The 26,239-nt window shown below is 42.3% G+C and overlaps 1 protein-coding gene across 2 annotated transcripts in view; it reads right to left on the reverse strand.

Annotated features, from left to right (window-relative positions):
• The window catches only part of LOC117511335 (spindlin-1-like), a 72,833-nt gene that overhangs the window by 17,572 nt on the left and 29,022 nt on the right, over positions 1 to 26,239 (reverse strand). Inside the window, exons 1-2 of one of the 2 annotated variants that reach the window (XM_034171362.1) lie at positions 20,596 to 20,703; positions 11,332 to 11,614 (exon numbers count right to left, since the gene is read on the reverse strand). In XM_034171362.1, coding sequence (XP_034027253.1) covers positions 11,332 to 11,383 — 52 coding nt within the window. In that variant the 5' untranslated portion in view covers positions 11,384 to 11,614; positions 20,596 to 20,703. Of the gene's footprint in view, positions 1 to 11,331; positions 11,615 to 20,595; positions 20,704 to 26,239 lie in introns of those variants that run through there. The other variant, XM_034171363.1, reaches the window with a different exon arrangement.

A 26,239-nucleotide genomic window follows, 5' to 3' on the forward strand; every position in this document is an offset into this window, starting at 1 on the left:
TCACCAAATTGCGCCCATGATTACTATACAAGCTTTATGTAAAATATATGGCAAATCATTCGAGAAAATTGTGAATAATAATGGATCTGAGGCAACTCCCTTGTGGCACTCCGCATAATGCCCTCCTGGTGTTAGAAAAACTGCCATTAAAAAAAACTGTGTTCTGTTAGATAAGTAAGTATATATATATATATATATATATATATATATATATATATATATATATATATACACACACACACACACACACACACACATATATGTGAGTCCCTTCGGCTGCTCCCTTGTTTGCAATCGAGGCTGCCACAGCAAATCCAAGGTGGATCTGCACGTTGAACTGGCACAGGTTTTACGCCGGATGCCCTTCCTGACGAAACTCCACATTACATGGAGAAATGTGGCAGGGGTGGGATTTGAACCCAGAACCTTCTGAACTGAAACCAAAACCTGCACACACATACATACATACATACATATATACATACATACATATATATATATACACTCAAAAATATAAACGCAACACTTTTGGTTTTGCTCCCATTTTGTATGAGATGAACTCAAAGATCTAAAACTTTTTCCACATACACAATATCACCATTTCCCTCAAATATTGTTCACAAACCAGTCTAAATCTGTGATAGTGAGCACTTCTCCTTTGCTGAGATAATCCATCCCACCTCACAGGTGTGCCATATCAAGATGCTGATTAGACACCATGATTAGTGCACAGGTGTGCCTTAGACTGTCCACAATAAAAGGCCACTCTGAAAGGTGCAGTTTTATCACACAGCACAATGCCACAGATGTCGCAAGATTTGAGGGAGCGTACAATTGGCATGCTGACAGCAGGAATATCAACCAGAGCTGTTGCTCGTGTATTGAATGTTCATGTCTCTACCATAAGCCGTCTCCAAAGGCATTTCAGAGAATTTGGCAGTACATCCAACCAGCCTCACAACCGCAGACCACGTGTAACCACACCAGCCCAGGATCTCCACATCCAGCATGTTCACCTCCAAGATCGTCTGAGACCAGCCACTCGGACAGCTGCCGAAACAATCGGTTTGCATAACCAAAGAATTTCTGCACAAACTGTCAGAAACCGTCTCAGGGAAGCTCATCTGCATGCTCGTCGTCCTCATCGGGGTCTCGACCTGACTCCAGTTCGTCGTCGTAACAGACTTGAGTGGGCAAATGCTCACATTCGCTGGCGTTTGGCACGTTGGAGAGGTGTTCTCTTCACGGATGAATCCCGGTTCACACTGTTCAGGGCAGATGGCAGACAGCGTGTGTGGCGTCGTGTGGGTGAGCGGTTTTCTGATGTCAATGTTGTGGATCGAGTGGCCCATGGTGGCGGTGGGGTTATGGTATGGGCAGGCGTCTGTTATGGACGAAGAACACAGGTGCATTTTATTGATGGCATTTTGAATGCACAGAGATACCGTGACGAGATCCTGAGGCCCATTGTTGTGCCATACATCCAAGAACATCACCTCATGTTGCAGCAGGATAATGCACGGCCCCATGTTGCAAGGATCTGTACACAATTCTTGGAAGCTGAAAATGTCCCAGTTCTTGCACGGCTGGCATACTCACCGGACATGTCACCCACTGAGCATGTTTGGGATGCCCTGGACTGGCGTATACGACAGCGTGTACCAGTTCCTGCCAATATCCAGCAACTTCGCACAGCCATTGAAGAGAAGTGGACCAACATTCCACAGGCCACAATTGACAACCTGATCAACTCTATGCGAAGGAGATGTGTTGCACTGCATGAGGCAAATGGTCACACCAGATACTGACTGGTATCCCCCCGCAATAAAACAAAACTGCACCTTTCAGAGTGGCCTTTTATTGTGGGCAGTCTAAGGCACACCTGTGCACTAATCATGGTGTCTAATCAGCATCTTGACATGGCACACCTGTGAGGTGGGATGGATTATCTCAGTAAAGGAGAAGTGCTCACTATCACAGATTTAGACTGGTTTGTGAACAATATTTGAAGGAAATGGTGATATTGTGTATGTGAAAAAAGTTTTAGATCTTTGAGTTCATCTCATACAAAATGGGAGCAAAACCAAAAGTGTTGCGTTTATATTTTTGTTGAGTGTATATACACACACATATATATATATATACATATATACACACACACATATATATACATATACATATATACATATATATATATATATATATATATATATATATATATATATATATATATATATATACATATACACACACACACACACATATATACACTCACACACTCTTGCTTGCCTCTACTGGTGGTTGGCTCTCACTGCGGTATTGTATCACTTCCTGTTCTGGAGCACAGCGGTGTTTTTCTGTATCTGTTAGCTGTTTAATCTGCGCAGTTAGATTCAATCAATCAACTTTTTTCTTGTATAGCGCCAAATCACAACAAACAGTTGCCCCAAGGCGCTCCACATTGCAAGGCAAGGCCATACAATAATTATGAAACACAGTCTACGTCTAAAGCAACATAACCAAGGGATGGTCCAGGGTCACCCGATCCAGCCCTAACTATAAGCCTTAGCGAAAAGGAAAGTTTTAAGCCTAATCTTAAAAGTAGAGAGGGTATCTGTCTCCCTGATCTGAATTGGGAGCTGGTTCCACAGGAGAGGAGCCTGAAAGCTGAAGGCTCTGCCTCCCATTCTACTCTTACAAACCCTAGGAACTACAAGTAAGCCCGCAGTCTGAGAGCGAAGCGCTCTAATGGGGTAATATGGTACTATGAGGTCCCTAAGATAAGATGGGACCTGATTATTCAAAACCTTATAAGTAAGAAGAAGAATTTTAAATTCTATTCTAGCATTAACAGGAAGCCAATGAAGGGAGGCCAACACGGGTGAGATATGCTCTCTCCTGCTAGTCCCCGTCAGTACTCTAGCTGCAGCATTCTGAACCAACTGAAGGCTTTTTAGGGAACTTTTAGGACAACCTGATAATAATGAATTACAATAGTCCAGCCTAGAGGAAACAAATGCATGAATTAGTTTTTCAGCATCACTCTGAGACAAGACCTTTCTGATTTTAGAGATATTGCGTAAATGCAAAAAGGCAGTCCTACATATTTGTTTAATATGCGCTTTGAATGACATATCCTGATCAAAAATAACTCCAAGATTTCTCACAGTATTACTAGAGATCAGGGAAATGCCATCCAGAGTAACGATCTGGTTAGACACCATGCTTCTAAGATTTGTGGGGCCAAGTACAATAACTTCAGTTTTATCTGAGTTTAATTAGAGGTCATCCATGTCTTTATGTCTGTAAGACAATCCTGCAGTTTAGCTAATTGGTGCGTATCCTCTGGCTTCATGGATAGATAAAGCTGGGTATCATCTGCGTAACAATGAAAATTTAAGCAATACCGTCTAATAATACTGCCCAAGGGAAGCATGTATAAAGTGAATAAAATTGGTCCTAGCACAGAACCTTGTGGAACTCCATAATTAACTTTAGTCTGTGAAGAAGATTCCCCATTTACATGAACAAACTGTAATCTATTAGACAAATATGATTCAAACCACCGCAGCGCAATGCCTTTAATACCTATGACATGCTCTAATCTCTGTAATAAAATTTTATGGTCAACAGTATCAAAAGCAGCACTGAGGTCCAACAGAACAAGCACAGAGATAAGTCCACTGTCCAAAGCCATAAGAAGATCATTTGTAACCTTCACTAATGCTGTTTCTGTACTATGATGAATTCTAAAACCTGACTGAAACTCTTCAAATAGACCATTCCTCTGCAGGTGATCAGTTAGCTGTTTTACAACTACCCTCTCAAGAATCTTTGAGAGAAAAGGAAGGTTGGAGATTGGCCTATAATTAGCTAAGATAGCTGGGTCAAGTGATGGCTTTTTAAGTAATGGTTTAATTACTGCCACCTTAAAGGCCTGTGGTACATAACCAACTAACAAAGATAGATTGATCATATTTAAGATTGAAGCATTAAATAATGGTAGGACTTCCTTGAGCAGCCTGGCAGGAATGGGGTCTAATAAGCATGTTGATGGTTTGGATGAAGTAACTAATGAAAATAACTCAGACAGAACAATCGGAGAGAAAGAGTCTAACCAAATACCGGCATCACTGAAAGCAGCCAAAGATAACGATACATCTTTGGGATGGTTATGAGTAATTTTTTCTCTAATAGTCAAAATTTTGTTAGCAAAGAAAGTCATGAAGTCATTACTAGTTAAAGTTAATGGAATACTCAGCTCAATAGAGCTCTGACTCTTTGTCAGCCTGGCTACAGTGCTGAAAAGAAACCTGGGGTTGTTCTTATTTTCTTCAATTAGTGATGAGTAGAAAGATGTCCTAGCTTCACGAAGGGCTTTCTTATAGAGCAACAAACTCTTTTTCCAGGCTAAGTGAAGATCTTCTAAATTAGTGAGACGCCATTTCCTCTCCAACTTACGGGTTATCTGCTTTAAGCTACGAGTTTGTGAGTTATACCACGGAGTCAGACACTTCTGATTTAAAGCTCTCTTTTTCAGAGGAGCTACAGCATCCAAAGTTGTCTTCAATGAGGATGTAAAACTATTGACAAGATACTCTAACTCCCTTACAGAGTTTAGGTAGCTACTCTGCTCTGTGTTGGTATATGACATTAGAGAACATAAAGAAGGAATCATATCCTTAAACCTAGTTACAGCGCTTTCTGAAAGACTTCTAGTGTAATGAAACTTATTCCCCACTGCAGGGTAGTCCATCAGGGTAAATGTAAATGTTATTAAAAAATGATCAGACAAAAGGGAGTTTTCAGGGAATACTGTTAAGTCTTCTATTTCCATACCATAAGTCAGAACAAGATCTAAAATATGATTAAAGTGGTGGGTGGACTCATTTACTTTTTGAGCAAAGCCAATAGAGTCTAATAATAGATTAAATGCAGTGTTGAGGCTGTCATTTTCAGCATCTGTGTGGATGTTAAAATCGCCCACTATAATTATCTTATCTGAGCTAAGCACTAAGTCAGACAAAAGGTCTGAAATTCACAGAGAAACTCACAGTAACGACCAGGTGGACGATAGATAATAACAAATAAAACTGGTTTTTGGGACTTCCAATTTGGATGGACAAGACTAAGAGACAAGCTTTCAAATGAATTAAAGCTCTGTCTAGGTTTTTGATTAATTAATAAGCTGGAATGGAAGATTGCTGCTAATCCTCCGCCCCGGCCCGTGCTACGAGCATTCTGACAGTTAGTGTGACTCGGGGGTGTTGACTCATTTAAACTAACATATTCATCCTGCTGTAACCAAGTTTCTGTTAGGCAGAATAAATCAATACGTTGATCAATTATTATATCATTTACCAACAGGGACTTAGAAGAAAGAGACCTAATGTTTAATAGACCACATTTAACTGTTTTAGTCTGTGGTGCAATTGAAGGTGCTATATTATTTTTTCTTTTTGAATTTTTATGCTTAAATAGATTTTTGCTAGTTATTGGTGGTCTGGGAGCAGGCACCGTCTCTACGGGGATGGGGTAATAGGGGGATGGCAGGGGGAGAGAAGCTGCAGAGAGGTGTGTAAGACTACAGCTCTGCCTCCTGGTCCCAACGCTAGACAGTCACAGTTTGGAGGATCCCAAAAAATTGGCCAGATTTCTAGAAATGAGAGCTGCTCCCTCTAAAGTGGGATGGATGCCGTCTCTCCTAACAAGACCAGGTTTTCCCCAGAAGCTTTGCCAATTATCAATGAAGCCCACCTCATTTTTTGGACACCACTCAGACAGCCAGCAATTCAAGGAGAACATGCGGCTAAACATGTCACTCCCGGTCTGATTGGGGAGGGGCCCAGAGAAAACAACAGAGTCCGACATTGTTTTTGCAAAGTTACACACCGATTCAATGTTAATTTTAGTGACCTCCGATTGTCGTAACCGAGTGTCATTACTGCCGACGTGAATTACAATCTTACCAAATTTACGCTTAGCCTTAGCCAGCAATTTCAAATGTCCTTCGATGTCGCCTGCTCTGGCCCCCGGAAGACAATTGACAATGGTTGCTGGTGTCGCTAACTTCACATTTCTCAAAACAGAGTCGCCAATAACCAGAGTTTGATCCTCGGCGAGTGTATCGTCGAGTGGGGAAAAAACGGTTAGAGATGTGAACGGGTTGACGGTGTACACGGGGCTTCTGTTTAGGGCTACGCTTCCTCCTCACAGTCACCCAGTCAGCCTGCCTTCCCGACTGCACGGGGTCTGCCAGGGGGGAACTAACGGCGGCTAAGCTACCTTGGTCCGCACCGACTACAGGGGCCTGGCTAGCTGTAGAATTTTCCACGGTGCGGAGCCGAGCCTCCAATTCGCCCAGCCTGGCCTCCAAAGCTACGAATAAGCTGCACTTATTACATGTACCAGTTACCTGTAACATGTATCTAGTTACCTAGATAACGATTTGTTTCACAGTGTAATCTTCACGTGCCTTAACTAAAGCACTCCCTCTGTTGAATCACCTCTAAATTATTTACACATTATTCACTTTGTGTGTTTTTAGGAATCCGCTAGCTTAGCGCAGCTACTAGCTCTTAGCCGGTTTAGCATGGCGGCTTCTCCTGTCTCTCCCGCACTTTTCTGCTCTGGGTGTGAAATGTTTAGTTATTCCTCGGCCTCCTTTAGCAGTAATGGTACTTGTAATAAGTGTAGCTTATTAATAGCTTTGGAGGCCAGGCTGGGCGAATTGGAGACTTGGCTCTGCACCGTGGAAAATTCTACAGCTAGCCAGGCCCCTGTAGTCGGTGCGGAGGTAGCTTAGCCGCCGTTAGTTTCCCTCTGGCAGATCCCGAGCAGCCGGGAAAGCAGGCCGACTGGGTGACGGTGAGAAGGAAGCGTAGCCTTAAACAGAAGCCCCGTGTACACCGCCAACCCATTCACATTTCTAACCGTTTTTCCCCACTCGACAACACACCCGCCGAGGATCAAACTCTGGTTATTGGCGACTCTGTTTTGAGAAATGTGAAGTTAGCAACACCAGCAACCATAGTCAAATGTCTTCCGGGGGCCAGAGCAGGCGACATTGAAGGAAATTTGAAACTGCTGGCTAAGGCTAAGCGTAAATTTGGTAAGATTGTAATTCATGTCGGCAGTAATGACACCCGGTTACGCCAATCGGAGGTCACTAAAATTAACATTGAATCGGTGTGTAACTTTGCAAAAACAATGTCGGACTCTGTAGTTTTCTCTGGGCCCCTCCCCAATCGGACCGGGAGTGACATGTTTAGCCGCATGTTCTCCTTGAATTGCTGGCTGTCTGAGTGGTGTCCAAAAAATGAGGTGAGCTTCAGAGATAATTGGCAAAGCTTCTGGGGAAAACCTGGTCTTGTTAGGAGAGACGGCATCCATCCCACTTTGGATGGAGCAGCTCTCATTTCTAGAAATCTGGCCAATTTTCTTAAATCCTCCAAACTGTGACTATCCAGGGTTGGGACCAGGAAGCAGAGTTGTAGTCTTACACACCTCTCTGCAGCTTCTCTCCCCCTGCCATCCCCCCAATACCCCATCCCCATAGAGACGGTGCCTGCTCCCAGACCACCAATAACCAGCAAAAATTTATTTAAGCATAAAAATTCAAAAAGAAAAAATAATATAGCACCTTCAACTGCACCACAGACTAAAACAGTTAAATGTGGTCTATTCAACATTAGGTCTCTCTCTTCTAAGTCCCTGTTAGTAAATGATATAATAATTGATCAACATATTGATTTATTCTGCCTTACAGAAACCTGGTTACAGCAGGATGAATATGTTAGTTTAAATGAGTCAACACCCCCAAGTCACACTAACTGCCAGAATGCTCGTAGCACGGGCCGAGGGGGAGGATTAGCAGCAATCTTCCATTCCAGCTTATTAATTAATCCAAAACCCAGACAGAGCTTTAATTCATTTGAAAGCTTGACTCTTAGTCTTGTCCATCCAAATTGGAAGTCCCAAAAACCAGTTTTATTTGTTATTATCCATCGTCCACCTGGTCGTTACTGTGAGTTTCTCTGTGAGTTTTCAGACCTTTTGTCTGACTTAGTGCTTAGCTCAGATAAGATAATTATAGAGGGCGATTTTAACATCCACACAGATGCTGAGAATGACAGCCTCAACACTGCATTTAATCTATTATTAGACTCAATTGGCTTTGCTCAAAATGTAAATGAGTCCACCCACCACTTTAATCATATCTTAGATCTTGTTATGACTTATGGTACGGAAATTTAAGACTTAACAGTATTCCCTGAAAACTCCCTTCTGTCTGATCATTTCTTAATAACATTTACATTTACTCTGATGGACTACGCAGCAGTGGGGAATAAGTTTCATTACACTAGAAGTCTTTCAGAAAGCGCTGTAACTAGGTTTAAGGATATGATTCCTTCTTTATGTTTTCTAATGTCATATACCAACACAGTGCAGAGTAGCTACCTAAACTCTGTAAGTGAGATAGAGTATCGTGTCAATAGTTTTACATCCTCATTGAAGACAACTTTGGATGCTGTAGCTCCTCTGAAAAAGAGAGCTTTAAATCAGAAGTGCCTGACTCCGTGGTATAACTCACAAACTCGCAGCTTAAAGCAGATAACCCGTAGGTTGGAGAGGAAATGGCGTCTCACTAATTTAGAAGATCTTCACTTAGCCTGGAAAAAGAGTCTGTTGCTCTATAAAAAAGCCCTCCGTAAAGCTAGGACATCTTACTACTCATCACTAATTGAAGAAAATAAGAACCCCAGGTTTCTTTTCAGCACTGTAGCCAGGCTGACAAAGAGTCAGAGCTCTATTGAGCCGAGTATTCCTTTAACTTTAACTAGTAATGACTTCATGACTTTCTTTGCTAATAAAATTTTAACTATTAGAGAAAAAATTACTCATAACCATCCCAAAGACGTATCGTTATCTTTGGCTGCTTTCAGTGATGCCGGTATTTGGTTAGACTCTTTCTCTCTGATTGTTCTGAGTTATTTTCATTAGTTACTTCATCCAAACCATCAACATGTCTATTAGACCCCATTCCTACCAGGCTGCTCAAGGAAGCCCTACCATTATTTAATGCTTCGATCTTAAATATGATCAATCTATCTTTATTAGTTGGCTATGTACCACAAGCTTTTAAGGTGGCAGTAATTAAACCATTACTTAAAAAGCCATCACTTGACCCAGCTATCTTAGCTAATTATAGGCCAATCTCCAACCTTCCTTTTCTCTCAAAAATTCTTGAAAGGGTAGTTGTAAAACAGCTAACTGATCATCTGCAGAGGAATGGTCTATTTGAAGAGTTTCAGTCAGGTTTTAGAATTCATCATAGTACAGAAACAGCATTAGTGAAGTTTACAAATGATCTTCTTATGGTCTCAGACAGTGGACTCATCTCTGTGCTTGTTCTGTTAGACCTCAGTGCTGCTTTTGATACTGTTGACCATAAAATTTTATTACAGAGATTAGAGCATGCCATAGGTATTAAAGGCACTGCGCTGCGGTGGTTTGAATCATATTTATCTAATAGATTACAATTTGTTCATGTAAATGGGGAATCTTCTTCACAGACTAAGGTTAATTATGGAGTTCCACAAGGTTCTGTGCTAGGACCAATTTTATTCACTTTATACATGCTTCCCTTAGGCAGTATTATTAGACGGTATTGCTTAAATTTTCATTGTTACGCAGATGATACCCAGCTTTATCTATCCATGAAGCCAGAGGACACACACCAATTAGCTAAACTGCAGGATTGTCTTACAGACATAAAGACATGGATGACCTCTAATTTCCTGCTTTTAAACTCAGATAAAACTGAAGTTATTGTACTTGGCCCCACAAATCTTAGAAACATGGTGTCTAACCAGATCCTTACTCTGGATGGCATTACCCTGACCTCTAGTAATACTGTGAGAAATCTTGGGAGTCATTTTTGATCAGGATATGTCATTCAAAGCGCATATTAAACAAATATGTAGGACTGCTTTTTTGCATTTACGCAATATCTCTAAAATTAGAAAGGTCTTGTTTCAGAGTGATCCTGAAAAACTAATTCATGCATTTATTTCCTCTAGGCTGGACTATTGTAATTCATTATTATCAGGTTGTCCTAAAAGTTCCCTGAAAAGCCTTCAGTTAATTCAAAATGCTGCAGCTAGAGTACTAACGGGGACTAGAAGGAGAGAGCATATCTCACCCATATTGGCCTCTTTTCATTGGCTTCCTGTTAATTCTAGAATAGAATTTAAAATTCTTCTTCTTACTTATAAGGTTTTGAATAATCAGGTCCCATCTTATCTTAGGGACCTCGTAGTACCATATCACCCCAATAGAGCGCTTCGCTCTCAGACTGCAGGCTTACTTGTAGTTCCTAGGGTTTGTAAGAGTAGAATGGGAGGCAGAGCCTTCAGCTTTCAGGCTCCTCTCCTGTGGAATCAGCTCCCAATTCAGATCAGGGAGACAGACACCCTCTCTACTTTTAAGATTAGGCTTAAAACTTTCCTTTTTGCTAAAGCTTATAATTAGGGCTGGATCAGGTGACCCTGAACCATCCCTTAGTTATGCTGCTATAGACTTAGACTGCTGGGGGGTTCCCATGATGCACTGAGTGTTTCTTTCTCTTTTTGCTCTGTATGCACCACTCTGCATTTAATCATTAGTGATTGATCTCTACTCCCCTCCACAGCATGTCTTTTTCCTGGTTCTCTCCCTCAGCCCCAACCAGTCCCAGCAGAAGACTGCCCCTCCCTGAGCCTGGTTCTGCTGGAGGTTTCTTCCTGTTAAAAGGGAGTTTTTCCTTCCCACTGTCGCCAAGTGCTTGCTCACAGGGGGTCGTTTTGACCGTTGGGGTTTTTACGTAATTATTGTATGGCCTTGACTTACAATATAAGGCGCCTTGGGGCAACTGTTTGTTGTGATTTGGCGCTAAATAAATAAAATTGATTGATTGATTGATTGATATACACACACACACACACACATATATATATATATACATACATATATATATATGCAGCACACACACTGTCCCTAACTGTTGCTTTTCCCATACTTTATGGAAGATGACCAACTGGGAGCAAGTTATTGATTTATTTATTTAGGTCATTAGTGAGCAAGCAGAAGATCTGGGATCAAAGGGGGCGTGGCCTGAGAATTTCATTTCTGGCTCCCTCACTTGTTAATGGAAATGCCTCCTCATGACACAAACGCAAGCGGTCCCTGTGCACTTTGGGGGATGGAAACATTGTGAAGAGTTTTAACATAGAAAGAAACAATCTGTGAAAATCAGCTGTTGAAGACTTTTGTCCAGGTGGACTCACTCACCGCCGTCGGCTCGAGGCCGCGGTGCCGCTGGACTCTTGAATGGAGTCTTCATTCATCCACAGGTACGGGGCTGCCAGCAGAGCCCCGGTCCAGGCTAAACGCTGGAAGTCGAGTTATGTGAAACTCAAGGGGTGACTGAGGAAGAGGGGGTGAGGGTGTTGGGTGGGGGCGAGGGAGGAGGGGCACCACCAGCAATTAGGCCTGGCCCTCAATGAACAGCATACAGTCAGGGTACAGACTATCACCTGGAGAATGAGGCTGATTGGATTGTTGTTTGTTGAGTCTGTGGGGGAAACACAGCAGGGGGTAACCCCCAAAACGTGAATCAAAAATGTGACTACTGAAAAAATATCTCTCAAAACATGAACGCAAGTCTTGCACAGGTCTGAAACAATTCATGGAGTAACTCGAATAATTCGATTACAAAAAATATTCGAGGCAAAGAATTTGCCTCGGGGGTTCATTTAAATGCTGTAGTACATACGCCAGGCCTGTATGTGGCACTGTAATGCTCCCACAAAAAAACAGAGAAGAAGAAGACCATAGAGCACGTGCATAACTAATGTAAGAGCTAATCAATGTAGCAGGCGACGCTACAACTTTACAAAGCCGCACACTGAGTAAAATAAAGCCTATTAAGAGAAAAAGGGTCCGTGCCAATCATCTGAAACTGACTTATTGTGCATTTAAAGTGAAGCAGTGTGTCTGTATGTGTTTTTAAAAACATGGTTTGGTCCACTGGCTGCACTCCACCTCCACAGATGAAGCAAAAGGATGTGCACTTTAAGTGAATCATGTTTAACTGTTCAAAAATAATGGCTTTATTCGGATATGACGAGTTTTTAATCAACAGGCTGTACAGTTGATTCATCAGTCAGTTTTTGTGGAAACACTGCACTCCACAACCGTTTATCACAGGCTGTTATTCGCCAAGTATCCACAGAAAACAAGGAATTTGACTTTGGTTTGAGCTGCTCTCTGTACGGCATGTATAAATATAAAATATACACTAAACACTGAATAAATCACAGTATAAAAAGTGCAAATGCAGTGTGCAAGTAAAATTCAAATGTGCAATAAGACAAAAAAAGAATGTCCTGTCCGCAGACTGAAGATTTCACAGACCGCCTCGGCTCATGGTTCGGCAAAGCTCCAAAATTCTTAATAATGTGAAAAAATAAATAATTACCCGGGAAGAGAGAGAAAAAAACACCCTAAACTTAAAAATCTGCATGATGGCACAGCAACATTGTGAAATTGCTTAGGAACTAGTACTAGCCACTAGTGATGTTGATATTGTTTAAAAACTGATTACTCAATTAGTCGATAAAATAATCAATAGAATACTCGATTCCAAAAATATTCGACAGCCGCAGCCCTAGCCTCGCAACATGTGAATTTCTTCAGGATTTGGTGTATGTATGTATGTTTGTCTGAAGAGCCGATGGTGTGAAGCTTCATCTGTGGGATTATGACTGCACACCTCTCACTTTCATTACACCACGGGGCATCGTGCCACCCCTCGACTTGCACACGCGGTGGGTTTGTGAACTATCCAAGACTTGGTGAATTCTGCTTCATAATGAGAGGAAGAATCGACACCAAAGGATCAAAAATTGATGTCTCTATGAACGTTTGGCCGCCACAAGCCAGTTGCCCCTGTGGTAACTTTTCCGACACCTCCTGCTTAAAACCCAAACAGTCAGCTGGATGGTGAGGCCCCATGTTCACTGTCTGTATAAATACTGAAAATTAAGATCAAGCCAGTTTTTGCCCTTTTGCTCCACGGGAGGTTTCTGTCCTGTGTGACACCTGTGTTACGGTTAGCCAGGTGAACCGCTCCAGTCAAAGTCCCCACCGGTCACTGCCCCCGTAGTGGGACGTGCCCAGTGGGGCCGGGCACTTACACCAGAAGCGAGAGCCCACTTGGGACTCACCTCCCCAGTTGTAGTGACCCCACACTCCCCCAAAACATATATATATATTTTTGCAGAGATAGGGTTTATGATCAAGATTTCCTCAAGTAATTGATCCGTAAACTACTTAAACTGAACAAAAATATACACATCATGAATGATATCACGTTCTGCAACTTACGTTTTGTGAGACCTGCGTTCACGTTTTATGGGATATTTTATTCAATGCTTGAAGCAAAATTATTAACAGTTCCCAGATAATCACAGTTTGTGTAACTTTTCATTAATGGGTTGTAAATAATAGATTATTTCACATTTCCATCCATCCATCCATCCATTTTCTTCCGCTTTATCCGGAGTCGGGTCGCGGGGGCAGCAGCTCAAGCAAAGCCGCCCAGACCTCCCGATCCACACACACCTCCCCCAGCTCCTCCGGGGGAACCCCAAGGCGTTCCCAAGCCAGCCGAGAGATGTAATCCTTCCAGCATGTCCTGGGTCTTCCCCGGGGCCTGCTCCCAATGGGACGTGCCCGGAACATCTCTCCAGCGAGGTGTCCAGGGGGCATCCGAAGAGATGCCCGAGCCACCTCAACTGACTCCTTTCGATGTGGAGGAGCAGCGGCTCGACTCCGAGTTCCTCCCGAGTGACCGAACTCCTCACCCTATCTCTAAGGGAGCGCCCAGCCACCCTGCGGAGGAAACTCATCTCGGCCGCTTGTACTCGCGATCTCATTCTTTCGGTCATGAGCCAAATCTCATTACCATAGGTGAGGATCGGAACGTAGATCGATCGGTAAATCGAGAGCTTTGCCCCCCTACTCAGCTCTCTCTTCACCACGACGGTCCGATACAGCGACCGCATCACTGCAGATGCTGCACCGATCCGTCTGTCAATCTCACGCTCCATCCGTCCCTCACTCGTGAACAAGAACCCGAGATACTTAAACTCCTCCACTTGAGGCAAGGACACTCCACCGACCTGAAGAGGGCAAAGCACCTTTTTCTGGTCGAGAACCATGGCCTCGGATTTGGAGGTGCTGATTTTCATCCCGGACGCTTCACACTCGGCTGCAAACCGCTCCAGTGCACGCTGAAGGTCCTGATTTGACGAAGCCAACAGAACCACATCGTCCGCAAACAGCAGAGACAAGATTCTGTGGTTTCCAAACCAGACCCCCTCTACACCCTGGCTGCGCCTAGAAATTCTGTCCATAAAAATAATGAACAGAACCGGTGACAAAGGGCAGCCCTGGCAGAGGCCAACGTGCACCGGAAACAGGTTTGACTTACTACCGGCAATGCGAACCAAGCTCCTGCTGCGGTCATACAGGGACCGGATAGCCCTTAGCAAAGGACCACGGACCCCGTACTCCCGAAGCACCCCCCACAGGGTGTCCCGAGGGACACGGTCGAACGCCTTCTCCAGATCCACAAAACACGTGGACTGGTTGGGCGAACTCCCATGAACCCTCGAGCACCCGATGGAGCGTGTAGAGCTGGTCCAGTGTGCCGCGACCAGGACGAAAACCACACTGCTCCTCCTGAATCCGAGGTTCAACCATCGGTCGAATTCTCCTCTCCAGTACTCTGGAATAGACCTTACCGGGGAGGCTGAGGAGTGTGATCCCCCTATAGCTGGAACACACCCTCCGGTCCCCCTTCTTAAACAGAGGGACCACCACCCCGGTCTGCCAATCCAGAGGCACTGTCCCCAATCACCACGCGATGTTGCAGAGGTGTGTCAGCCAAGACAGTCCCAGAAGGAGTATTTCACATTTCCATTTCAGGAAATTCCAGACTGGAAAGTCTTATAATCCAATATTTTACTAGCATCATGCTCAAATCAACATTTTTTTTCGATCAATCAAGCACAAAAATCTCACAATTTCTTAAATGACAACAATCATGCAGTCCTCCACAAAAATGACATAATGAATCAAAACTACAGCTTTGATCTCATTTTATAATCTTGTTTTTGATTCCCACCAATTCTTTGCGAGGTCATATAGGAATGCGACAGTATGTGATTTTTGATGAGTCATTCAGGTTAGCACTTACCAAAGTGACCACAATGAGAGTCCCAACTGTAGAGCTGAAACAACTAATTGAGTTAATCGATTAAAATCGATTATTAAAATAGTTGTCAACTAATTTAGTCATCGATTAGTTGATAAATAACTTTGTTGTACCACAAATGTTTTGTTTCTTCCATATAATCAACCGAGCTTTGCTTTGAATCTTGAACCAATGAAGGAGTGCTTCAAGCTGCTGCTTCGTTGGTTTCATTTGTTTTATTTCGCTTTATCTTAATTTTTCCCCACTAAAACCCTAAAGAGCATATGTCTGTGAGGAATATTTACCTTTTTATGTTACACTGACCTGTTATGGTCTTCTGAAACAGTTGATAGATGTATTTTATGCTAACGCTGATGCTAACGCGTTGGCATGTCTATGGCATTTTCAGTGTTAAAGGTAGCATTAAGCTGCTGGCATTTCAGCATGTTTGTGCATTTGTTTTCTGTATAATTAATGGCTCAGCGTTTGTTGTCATAAAAGAGTCAAATGTATTACAAATTATATTTTTTTATTTATTTTTAATAAATAATAATAATATAATAATAATAATAGCAACAATAGTAATAGTCATAATAACTAATAATGCTGCAATACAATTTTAGAGAAAGAGACATGAGTCACATGTGTCAATGTGAAATGACCACATACTTTACAAGTTATACAGAGAATGTTGCACATATGAGTCAGGCTACAGTTTTTGATTTAGGTTTTATGGTTAACTGGTTATGCTAATTGCTCATTTGCAGCAACAAGAATACCTCTTTTTTCACCATATATTTTATAACATTTATATGTTTCAATGTTGTTTATGGCAACTCAGCACTTTGATAAAGCAATGCCATTTGAAATAATTATTTTTGTTCTTTATTTATAAACTGTTTTATTCTTTATTATTTTATATTTCAACAGCCAAGGGACATTTGACGATTTGTTGATTTTCAAGTATTTTAAATTTTCAAATAATGTTCTGTTGTTAAATAAAGTGATGGAAGGGGAGAAAAATTGTTTCCCTGGCATATTTTTTAAAAAATTCCCCGCTAATCCTATTAATCGTGTCGAAACCCCACCAGATTCATCGATGATCCAAATAATCGTTTGTTGCAGCCCTATCCAACTGTGCAACGAAAAACTTCTAAATTCTGTCGTATGAACAAAATAGTCTGTATGCAAGTACAACACCATAAATCTGTGTTGATCAAACAGGCGCATGCCGGTCGGTCACACATCAGTCAGCATCAGCTGTTGATAAATCCCCTGTGTTCTAAAGCTCATGGTCATTTGCATTCAGAAATGCCCTCAATTAACCATATATGGGAATAAAACAGACTGTTGCTTGTGCTCCTCACCGGGATAACGGAACAAGTGAGCGATGAAAATCTTTCGTGAAACGGAAATCGAACTGTTTGTGTGTGGACTCAGCAAAGATGACAAAAATAAATGCAGCGAGTGGCAACACCAAGTGGCGATGACAAATCCTCAAGTAGTTTTGAAGCCAACCATTAATGATTCCAGTGGACGCAATTCTATGACAGTCGCCACAATCCAAAAAGAGTGCAAAAACAGGATGAAACAGCTTAATCAGGCTTTCTTCATAAGAAATTTTCAAATTTATAACTCTTTTAAACATTATTTCCTGCATTTTGAGGGCCGCTTTGTGTTGCTAACTGGAATATTAAATAACGTGTGACGTGTCCATTCAAAAAGAAAAACAAAAAAGCTTCCCCCCCCACCCCCATATTGGTTCAATCCCAGCATAGGTATCCAAATCATAGTACAGGGAATCCAAATCACAGTATAGGTTCCCCTAAGCTCAACTGCGCTGGCGAGAACCCTGAAGACCGTTCCTAAAGCTGGTGATGTCCCTCGTTATTAACGCTTGTCCGATTGTCTAGGACCAGTAGAAAGTATGTTCATTGTCATCTAAAGTATTTTGTCACCGTTGTTACCACAGAACTCTGAAAAGAACGTAGTCAGTGTTCATGAATGGTGCGGCTTCACGGCAGACTTCTTTCCAGAATATTCAGGACACTCCTTCAACGGCCATGTCCATGAGTAGTGCAGCTTCACAGTAGGGCTGCCACAACTAGTCGACTAGTCAGGACTACGTCGACTATTGGGACCGTCGACAACTAATTTATTAGTCGACGAGTTGTTTATTTTATTTAAGTCTTTGTTTTTCTCTCAATTCATAGTTTTAGGCAGCGAGCCGTCCTGCCGTCATTCGGACGTTCAAATTTTGGTAATGACGGTCGCCGTCTTGTTCAAAGCCGTTTAAAATGCGCAGTTTACCGACGGAGCTGTCGGTGTGTGTGTGCGCGGAGTTAACTGGCTGCAGACTGCGAGCGAGGGAACCATCAGTACACTTGAGACAGCGAGCACGGAGCAGAGAGGATTTTAACCCGAGAGAACATGTAAAAAAAACACACACACACACACAAAACCAAACCGTGGAGCTGCCTTTACTTCTTTCCACTTTCTCTACCCGCACGGTTCTGATGGCACCGTCCTGTTCACACCATGTGCGCATCATATACTGAATTTATGAGATGAAATAAACGGTCAAATATCCTTAAAAATGAGAATATATAAATGAAATGAGCAAAAATTACACATATACGAGTTAAAAATAAAACCCTGATGTGGAGAAGCTGATGTTCAGAGGCACAGATCACAAAAAGCAGGCGAGAACTCTGAACTTTAACAGCTGTTATTTTACAAAGGTATGTATTTATTCAATCGTTATTCAATCTACAGCACAATACCCTCAACAGCTGGAAGTATTAAAGTCATTATTAGTCATTATCATCACTTTACTGGGGCGTTGCTAGGCCGGTATCTGGCTATACCCGCCCGCTGTGCGTAAACAAATGACGTCATAGTGCGCGCGCGCAGCCCAAGAACTGTCCGCAGAGGGGGAAAAAACAAAACAAAAACAAAACTGTCCGCAGAGGAAAAGATTAAAGGGCGAGAAGTGTGTTTTGGTCCCAATATGGATATTCCGGATGATTTTCTCATGGATAGGTCAACAATGAACAGCAGCTAAAGCAGCCAGGTTGATGAGGACGCACTGCTGAATTTCAACAGTAGCGCGTGCGCCAGGCGGCAGAAGTTAAGTGAGCCAACTTTTTATGTACGCATTACGTGTTGTGTATGTCAGTACAAAGTGATAATAATGCAAATAACATGCTGTTGTCGTGCGGCATGCATTTTCTGCGTCCCTCCATTCACTGCCAGTCGCCCAAAATGACAGCTATTCGCCTTCGTCTAACTTGGGCGAATAGCTGTCATTTTGGGTGACTGGGCGTGAACGTCGGGCCTTTGAAAATGCATACTGCCCTCCAAAAGCATGTTATTGTATTATTAGTGTACAGATTAAACAAGAAATTTTCATTTTCATTGAGAATTTAATGATTTTAACTCAAATCAATGCTGCACCTTTACGTACATTACTGCTAGCCATTAAATAGAAAATAATGGTCTAGTGGTTAAACTGTTGGGCTTGAGACCAGAGGATCCTTGGTTCAAATCCCAGTCTGACCAGAAAATCACTAAGGGCCCTTGGGCAAGGTCCTTAATGCCCTAGTTGCTCCCGGTGTGTAGTGAGCGCCTTGCGTGGCAGCACCCTGACATCGGGGTGAATGTGAGACGTTATTGTGAAGCGCTTTGAGCATCTGTTGCAGATGGAAAAGCGCTATATAAATGCAGTCCATTTACCATTTAGTCAGATTTATCTTAACTTTTTAATGTTGTTGGATCCTGCAGTGAATCGGTTTTGCTGACATTGTCCCCTTCGCCCACACTTTTTTTTAGCCACAGATTCTTTTGCTATTATTTGTAGCTAAAGCTAGAGCGGTGTGGGGCCACTCTGAACAAGAAAGGGGAACTTTGTTTGATGTCTGGCATACAATGCTAATATGAGCGGACACCCATCGGAGGACAACAAGATGACGCGGCATGTCTCCATCTGTGCCTGCAGCATGTCTGCCTCCATGCCCAGAGGAGAAAAAATCCAGAAAATCCAGTGTGGGACTGACTGCGTGGGAAGAGGCACTTGACGTGGCGCTCTGTGTGGGACACCTTCGTCAGGGTGAAGGACAACACTACATGAACATATTGATATGTAGTGTCTTCTACTGCACCAGAACATGCTTGTGTGTGAAAACATGGCTGACAGTCCTATACGGGATATAAGCAAATCAAAGCTGCTTTTGGGATTGATTTGCTGTGTCTAAGTTAACCCCATAACAAGGTGCTTTTATTCTGGTGAGTTATAAAATGTGAGCATTTATTATTATTTTAAGTTGTTGCTTTCACAATCTGGATGACATTAAACCAGCTCAGGGGATTTTGGCTGCACTGCCAATGTATAAACTTTCACACTCTACAAGTATGAAGTAGACATCTGCTGCCCCCTACTGATAGTGTGAAGAAAAAGACATTTAGCAGCCCTTACTGGAAGGAATCAAATGACTTCCTGGTCTGGAAGTTAAAGTTTTTTGTTTTTGTGTCTCAACTCTTTAACAGACTCACTTGTTGCTCCAGTGTCTCTTACTTGTTGTGATAATGTGAACTTTGTCTCAGTCTTGCAACATTTTCCACATTTCTCAGCACAGACTTTTTATTTAATTCTACATTTTCTTCAAATGTGATCACAGAGGTCACCAAAATAAAAGTACAATGGAACTAAAACAAGACCTAACCCACATTTAGACCGATGACGTCAGAGGTCAGGGTTCAAACTTCAAATGACTCTCAGCAGAGTTGTCCCAAGACTTTACTAGTTTTACTGTTTGTTTTTAAAAAGTAAACGCCGAAATCAAAACGCTTCTCCGGGTGCAGAAAATCCACAGTTTAATCTCACGACGAGCTGAAAACCTGTTTTTGTTGAGCTCTTTTTTTTTTTTTTTTTTTTTTTGCAGAATTGTGACATTTTTAGATTGTGACCTGAGCTCGGCGCTGCGTGTTCTTATTAATTTGTGGCGTTTTCGAATTAAAACTGCAGAATAATGTCGACAGTGAGGCTGAAGAGCGACCTGAGACTTTGCATTTTGGCGTTAAGGTGCCCGCTTTGCCGCACACCAGACGGTCGCCATACTTGCGCCAGTATTTACAAAACCCGCATCGGCGCAAAACGGGCGCAGACGAACAAAGGGAGCGAGGCGACGTTTGCGCTAAAACACACGCGCTAAACTAGCTGGTTAGCGCTAACCCGCCAGACCAGCAGCGCGGTCGGGAAGGCAACCGAACAAGCGAAACCGGGTCCGGGTTCTTACCGAAACAACCGTCAATGTCGTCGCATAATCCCGATTAGCCGCCGGGGCTCCCAATCGATCGGTTCGACTCACCGCTGCATCAAGTTACCGCGAGAACCAGACGGAAAACGCGAACTGACGCCCTTCAAATTAAAAGTGCGGACATTGAAAAAGAACTGATGATACAACCCCTGGCAAAAATTATGGAATCACCGGCCTCGGAGGATGTTCATTCTGTTGTTTAATTTTGTAGAAAAAAAGCAGATCAGAGACATGACACAAAACTAAAGTCATTTCAAATGGCAACTTTCTGGCTTTAAGAAACACTATAAGAAATCAAGAAAAAAAGATTGTGGCAGTCAGTAACGGTTACTTTAGACCAAGCAGAGAAAAAAATAATGAATCACTCAATTCTGAGGAATAAATTATGGAATCACCCTGTAAATTTCCATCCCCAAAACTAACACCTGCATCAAATCAGATCTGCTCGTTGACATTGACCCTATGTCATGAAATTGACCCTATGTGTCTTTTTGCAAGGAATGTTTTCACAGTTTTTGCTCTATGGCAAGATGCATTATCTTCTTGAAAAATGATTTCATCATCCTTAAACATCAGAAAAGTGTCCAAAATATCAACGTAAACTTGTGCATTTATTGATGATGTAATGACAGCCATCTCCCCAGTGCCTTTACATGACATGCAGCCCCATATCATCAATGACTGTGGAAATTTACATGTTGTCTTCAGTCATCTTTATAAATCTCATTGGAACGGCACCAAACAAAAGTTCCAGCATCATCACCTTGCCCAATCAATCAATCAATCAACTTTTTTTTAATATAGCGCCAAATCACAACAAACAGTTGCCCCAAGGCGCTTTATATTGTAAGGCAAGGCCATACAACAATCATGAAAAACCCCAACGGTCAAAACGACCCCCTGTGAGCAAGCACTTGGCAACAGTGGGAAGGAAAAACTCCCTCTTAACAGGAAGAAACCTCCAGCAGAACCAGGCTCAGGGAGGGGCAGTCTTCTGCTGAGACTGGTTGGGGCTGAGGGAAAGAACCAGGAAAAAGACATGCTGTGGAGGGGAGCAGAGATCGATCACTAATGATTAAATGCGGAGTGATGCATACAGAGCAAAAAGAGAAAGAAACAGTGCATCATGGGAACCCCACCACAGTCTACGTCTAAAGCAGCATAACCAAGGGATAGTCCAGGGTCACCCGATCCAGCCCTAACTATAAGCCTTAGCGAAAAGGAAAGTTTTAAGCCTAATCTTAAAAGTAGAGAGGGTATCTGTCTCCCTGATCTGAATTGGGAGCTGGTTCCACAGGAGAGGAGCCTGAAAGCTGAAGGCTCTGCCTCCCATTCTACTCTTACAAACCCTAGGAACTACAAGTAAGCCTGCAGTCTGAGAGCGAAGCGCTCTATTAGGGTGATATGGTACTACGAGGTCCCTGAGATAAGATGGGACCTGATTATTCAAAACCTTATAAGTAAGAAGAAGAATTTTAAATTCTATTCTAGAATTAACAGGAAGCCAATGAAGAGAGGCCAACACGGGTGAGATATGCTCTCTCCTGCTAGTCCCCGTCAGTACTCTAGCTGCAGCATTTTGAATTAACTGAAGGCTTTTTAGGGAACTTTTAGGACAACCTGATAATACAGAATTACAATAGTCCAGCCTAGAGGAAATAAATGCATGAATTAGTTTTTCAGCATCACTCTGAGACAAGACCTTTCTGATTTGAGATATTGCGTAAATGCAAAAAGGCAGTCCTACATATTTGTTTAATATGCGCTTTGAATGACATATCCTGATCAAAAATGACTCCAAGATTTCTCACAGTATTACTAGAGGTCAGGGAAATGCCATCCAGAGTAAAGATCTGGTTAGACACCATGCTTCTAAGATTTGTGGGGCCAAGTACAATAACTTCAGTTTTATCTGAGTTTAAAAGCAGGAAATTAGAGGTCATCCATGTCTTTATGTCTGTAAGACAATCCTGCAGTTTAGCTAATTGGTGTGTGTCCTCTGGCTTCATGGATAGATAAAGCTGGGTATCATCTGCGTAACAATGAAAATTTAAGCAATACCGTCTAATAATACTGCCTAAGGGAAGCATGTATAAAGTGAATAAAATTGGTCCTAGCACAGAACCTTGTGGAACTCCATAATTAACTTTAGTCTGTGAAGAAGATTCCCCATTTACATGAACAAACTGTAATCTATTAGACAAATATGATTCAAACCACCGCAGCGCAGTGCCTTTAATACCTATGACATGCTCTAATCTCTGTAATAAAATTTTATGGTCAACAGTATCAAAAGCAGCACTGAGGTCCAACAGAACAAGCACAGAGATAAGTCCACTGTCCGAAGCCATAAGAAGATCATTTGTAACCTTCACTAATGCTGTTTCTGTACTATGATGAATTCTAAAACCTGACTGAACCTCTTCAAATAGACCATTCCTCTGCAGGTGATCAGTTAGCTGTTTTACAACTACCCTCTCAAGAATCTTTGAGAGAAAAGGAAGGTTGGAGATTGGCCTATAATTAGCTAAAATAGCTGGGTCAAGAGATGGCTTTTTAAGTAATGGTTTAATTACTGCCACCTTAAAAGCCTGTGGTACATAGCCAACTAACAAAGATAAGTTGATCATATTTAAGATTGAAGCATTAAATAATGGTAGGACTTCCTTGAGCAGCCTGGCAGGAATGGGGTCTAATAAACATGTTGATGGTTTGGATGAAGTAACTAATGAAAATAACTCAGAACAATCGGAGAGAAACAGTCTAACCAAATACCGGCATCACTGAAAGCAGCCAAAGATAACGATACATCTTTGGGATGGTTATGAGTAATTTTTTCTCTAATAGTCAAAATTTTGTTAGCAAAGAAAGTCATGAAGTCATTACTAGTTAAAGTTAATGGAATACTCAGCTCAATAGAGCTCTGACTCTTTGTCAGCCTGGCTACAGTGCTGAAAAGAAACCTGGGGTTGTTCTTATTTTCTTCAATTAGTGATGAGTAGAAAGATGTCCTAGCTTTACGGAGGGCTTTTTTATAGAGCAACAAACTCTTTTTCCAGGCTAAGTGAAGATCTTCTAAATTAGTGAGACGCCATTTCCTCTCCAACTTACGGGTTATCTGCTTTAAGCTACGAGTTTGTGAGTTATACCACGGAGTCAGACACTTCTGATTTAAAGCTCTCTTTTTCAGAGGAGCTACAGCATCCAAAGTTGTCTTCAATGAGGATGTAAAACTATTGACGAGATACTCTAACTCCCTTACAGAGTTTAGGTAGCTACTCTGCTCTGTGTTGGTATATGACAATAGAGAACATAAAGAAGGAATCATATCCTTAAACCTAGTTACAGCGCTTTCTGAAAGACTTCTAGTGTAATGAAACTTATTCCCCACTGCAGGGTAGTCCATCAGGGTAAATGTAAATGTTATTAAAAAATGATCAGACAGAAGGGAGTTTTCAGGGAATACTGTTAAGTCTTCTATTTCCATACCATAAGTCAAAACAAGATCTAAGATATGATTAAAGTGGTGGGTGGACTCATTTACTTTTTGAGCAAAGCCAATAGAGTCTAATAATAGATTAAATGCAGTGTTGAGGCTGTCATTCTCAGCATCTGTGTGGATGTTAAAATCGCCCACTATAAGTATCTTATCTGAGCTAAGCACTAAGTCAGACAGAAGGTCTGAAAATTCACAGAGAAACTCACAGTAACGACCAGGTGGACGATAGATAATAACAAATAAAACTGGTTTTTGGGACTTCCAATTTGGATGGAAAAGACTAAGAGACAAGCTTTCAAATGAATTAAAGCTCTGTCTAGGTTTTTGATTAATTAATAAGCTGGAATGGAAGATTGCTGCTAATCCTCCGCCCCGGCCCGTACTACGAGCATTCTGACAGTTAGTGTGACTCGGGGGTGTTGACTCATTTAAACTAACATATTCATCCTGCTGTAACCAGGTTTCTGTTAGGCAGAATAAATCAATACGTTGATCAATTATTATATCATTTACCAACAGGGACTTAGAAGAGAGAGACCTAATGTTTAATAGACCACATTTAACTGTTTTAGTCTGTGGTGCAGTTGAAGGTGCTATATTATTTTTTCTTTTTGAATTTTTTTGCTTAAATAGATTTTTGCTGGTTATTGGTGGTCTGGAAGCAGGCACCGTCTCTACGGGGATGGGGTAATGAGGGGATGGCAGGGGGAGAGAAGCTGCAGAGAGGTGTATAAGACCACAGCTCTGCCTCCTGGTCCCAACGCTAGACAGTCACAGTTTGGAGGATCCAAGAAAATTGGCCAGATTTCTAGAAATGAGAGCTGCTCCATCTAAAGTGGGATGGATGCCGTCTCTCCTAACAAGACCAGGTTTTCCCCAGAAGCTTTGCCAATTATCAATGAAGCCCACCTCATTTTTTGGACACCACTCAGACAGCCAGCAATTCAAGGAGAACATGCGGCTAAACATGTCACTCCCGGTCTGATTGGGGAGGGGCCCAGAGAAAACAACAGAGTCCGACATTGTTTTTGCAAAGTTACACACCGATTTAATGTTAATTTTAGTGACCTCCGATTGGCGTAACCGAGTGTCATTACTGCCGACGTGAATTACAATCTTACCAAATTTACGCTTAGCCTTAGCCAGCAATTTCAAATTTCCTTCAATGTCGCCTGCTCTGGCCCCCGGAAGACAACTGACAATGGTTGCTGGTGTCGCTAACTTCACATTTCTCAAAACAGAGTCGCCAATAACCAGAGTTTGATCCTCGGCGAGTGTATCGTCGAGTGGGGAAAAACGGTTAGAGATGTGCACGGGTTGACGGTGTACACGGGGCTTCTGTTTAGGGCTACGCTTCCTCCTCACAGTCACCCAGTCGGCCTGCTTTCCCGACTGTCCGGGATCCGCCAGGGGGGAACTAACGGTGGCTAAGCCACCTTGGTCCGCACCGACTACAGGGGCCTGGTTAGCTGTAGAATTTTCCACGGTGCGGAGCCGAGTCTCCAATTCGCCCAGCCTGGCCTCCAAAGCTACGAATAAGCTGCACTTATTACAAGTACCGTTACTGCTAAAGGAGGCCGAGGAACAGCTAAACATTTCACAACCAGAGCAGAAAAGTGCGGGAGAGACAGGAGAAGCCGCCATGCTAAATCGGCTAAAAGCTAGTAGCTACGCAACCTAGTGGATTCCTAAAAACACGCAAAGTGAATAATGTGTAAATAATTTAGAGGTGATTCAGCAGAAGGAGTGCTTTAGTTAAGGCACCAGACAGGCCATGAAGCAGCACAAGTAACGCACGGCAACAGCGAACGCACGACAACGGTGCAAAAATAAAATAAAAATCCACTAGACAGGCTGTGGAGCAGCACAGGTAACACACGACAACAGTGGTAGAAAATAAAATAAAAATCCACTAGACAGGCTGCGGAGCAGCACAGGTAACGCACGACAACGGTGGTAAAAAAAAAATAAAATAAAATAAAAATCCACTAGACAGGCCGTGGAGCAGCACAGGTAACACACGACAACAGTGGTAGAAAATAAAATAAAAATCCACTAGACAGGCTGCGGAGCAGCACAGGTAACACACGATAACGGTGGTAAAAAAAAAATAAAATAAAATAA

This window comes from Thalassophryne amazonica, chromosome 5 (genome assembly GCF_902500255.1).
Source record: "Thalassophryne amazonica chromosome 5, fThaAma1.1, whole genome shotgun sequence".
Taxonomy (NCBI): domain Eukaryota; kingdom Metazoa; phylum Chordata; class Actinopteri; order Batrachoidiformes; family Batrachoididae; genus Thalassophryne; species Thalassophryne amazonica.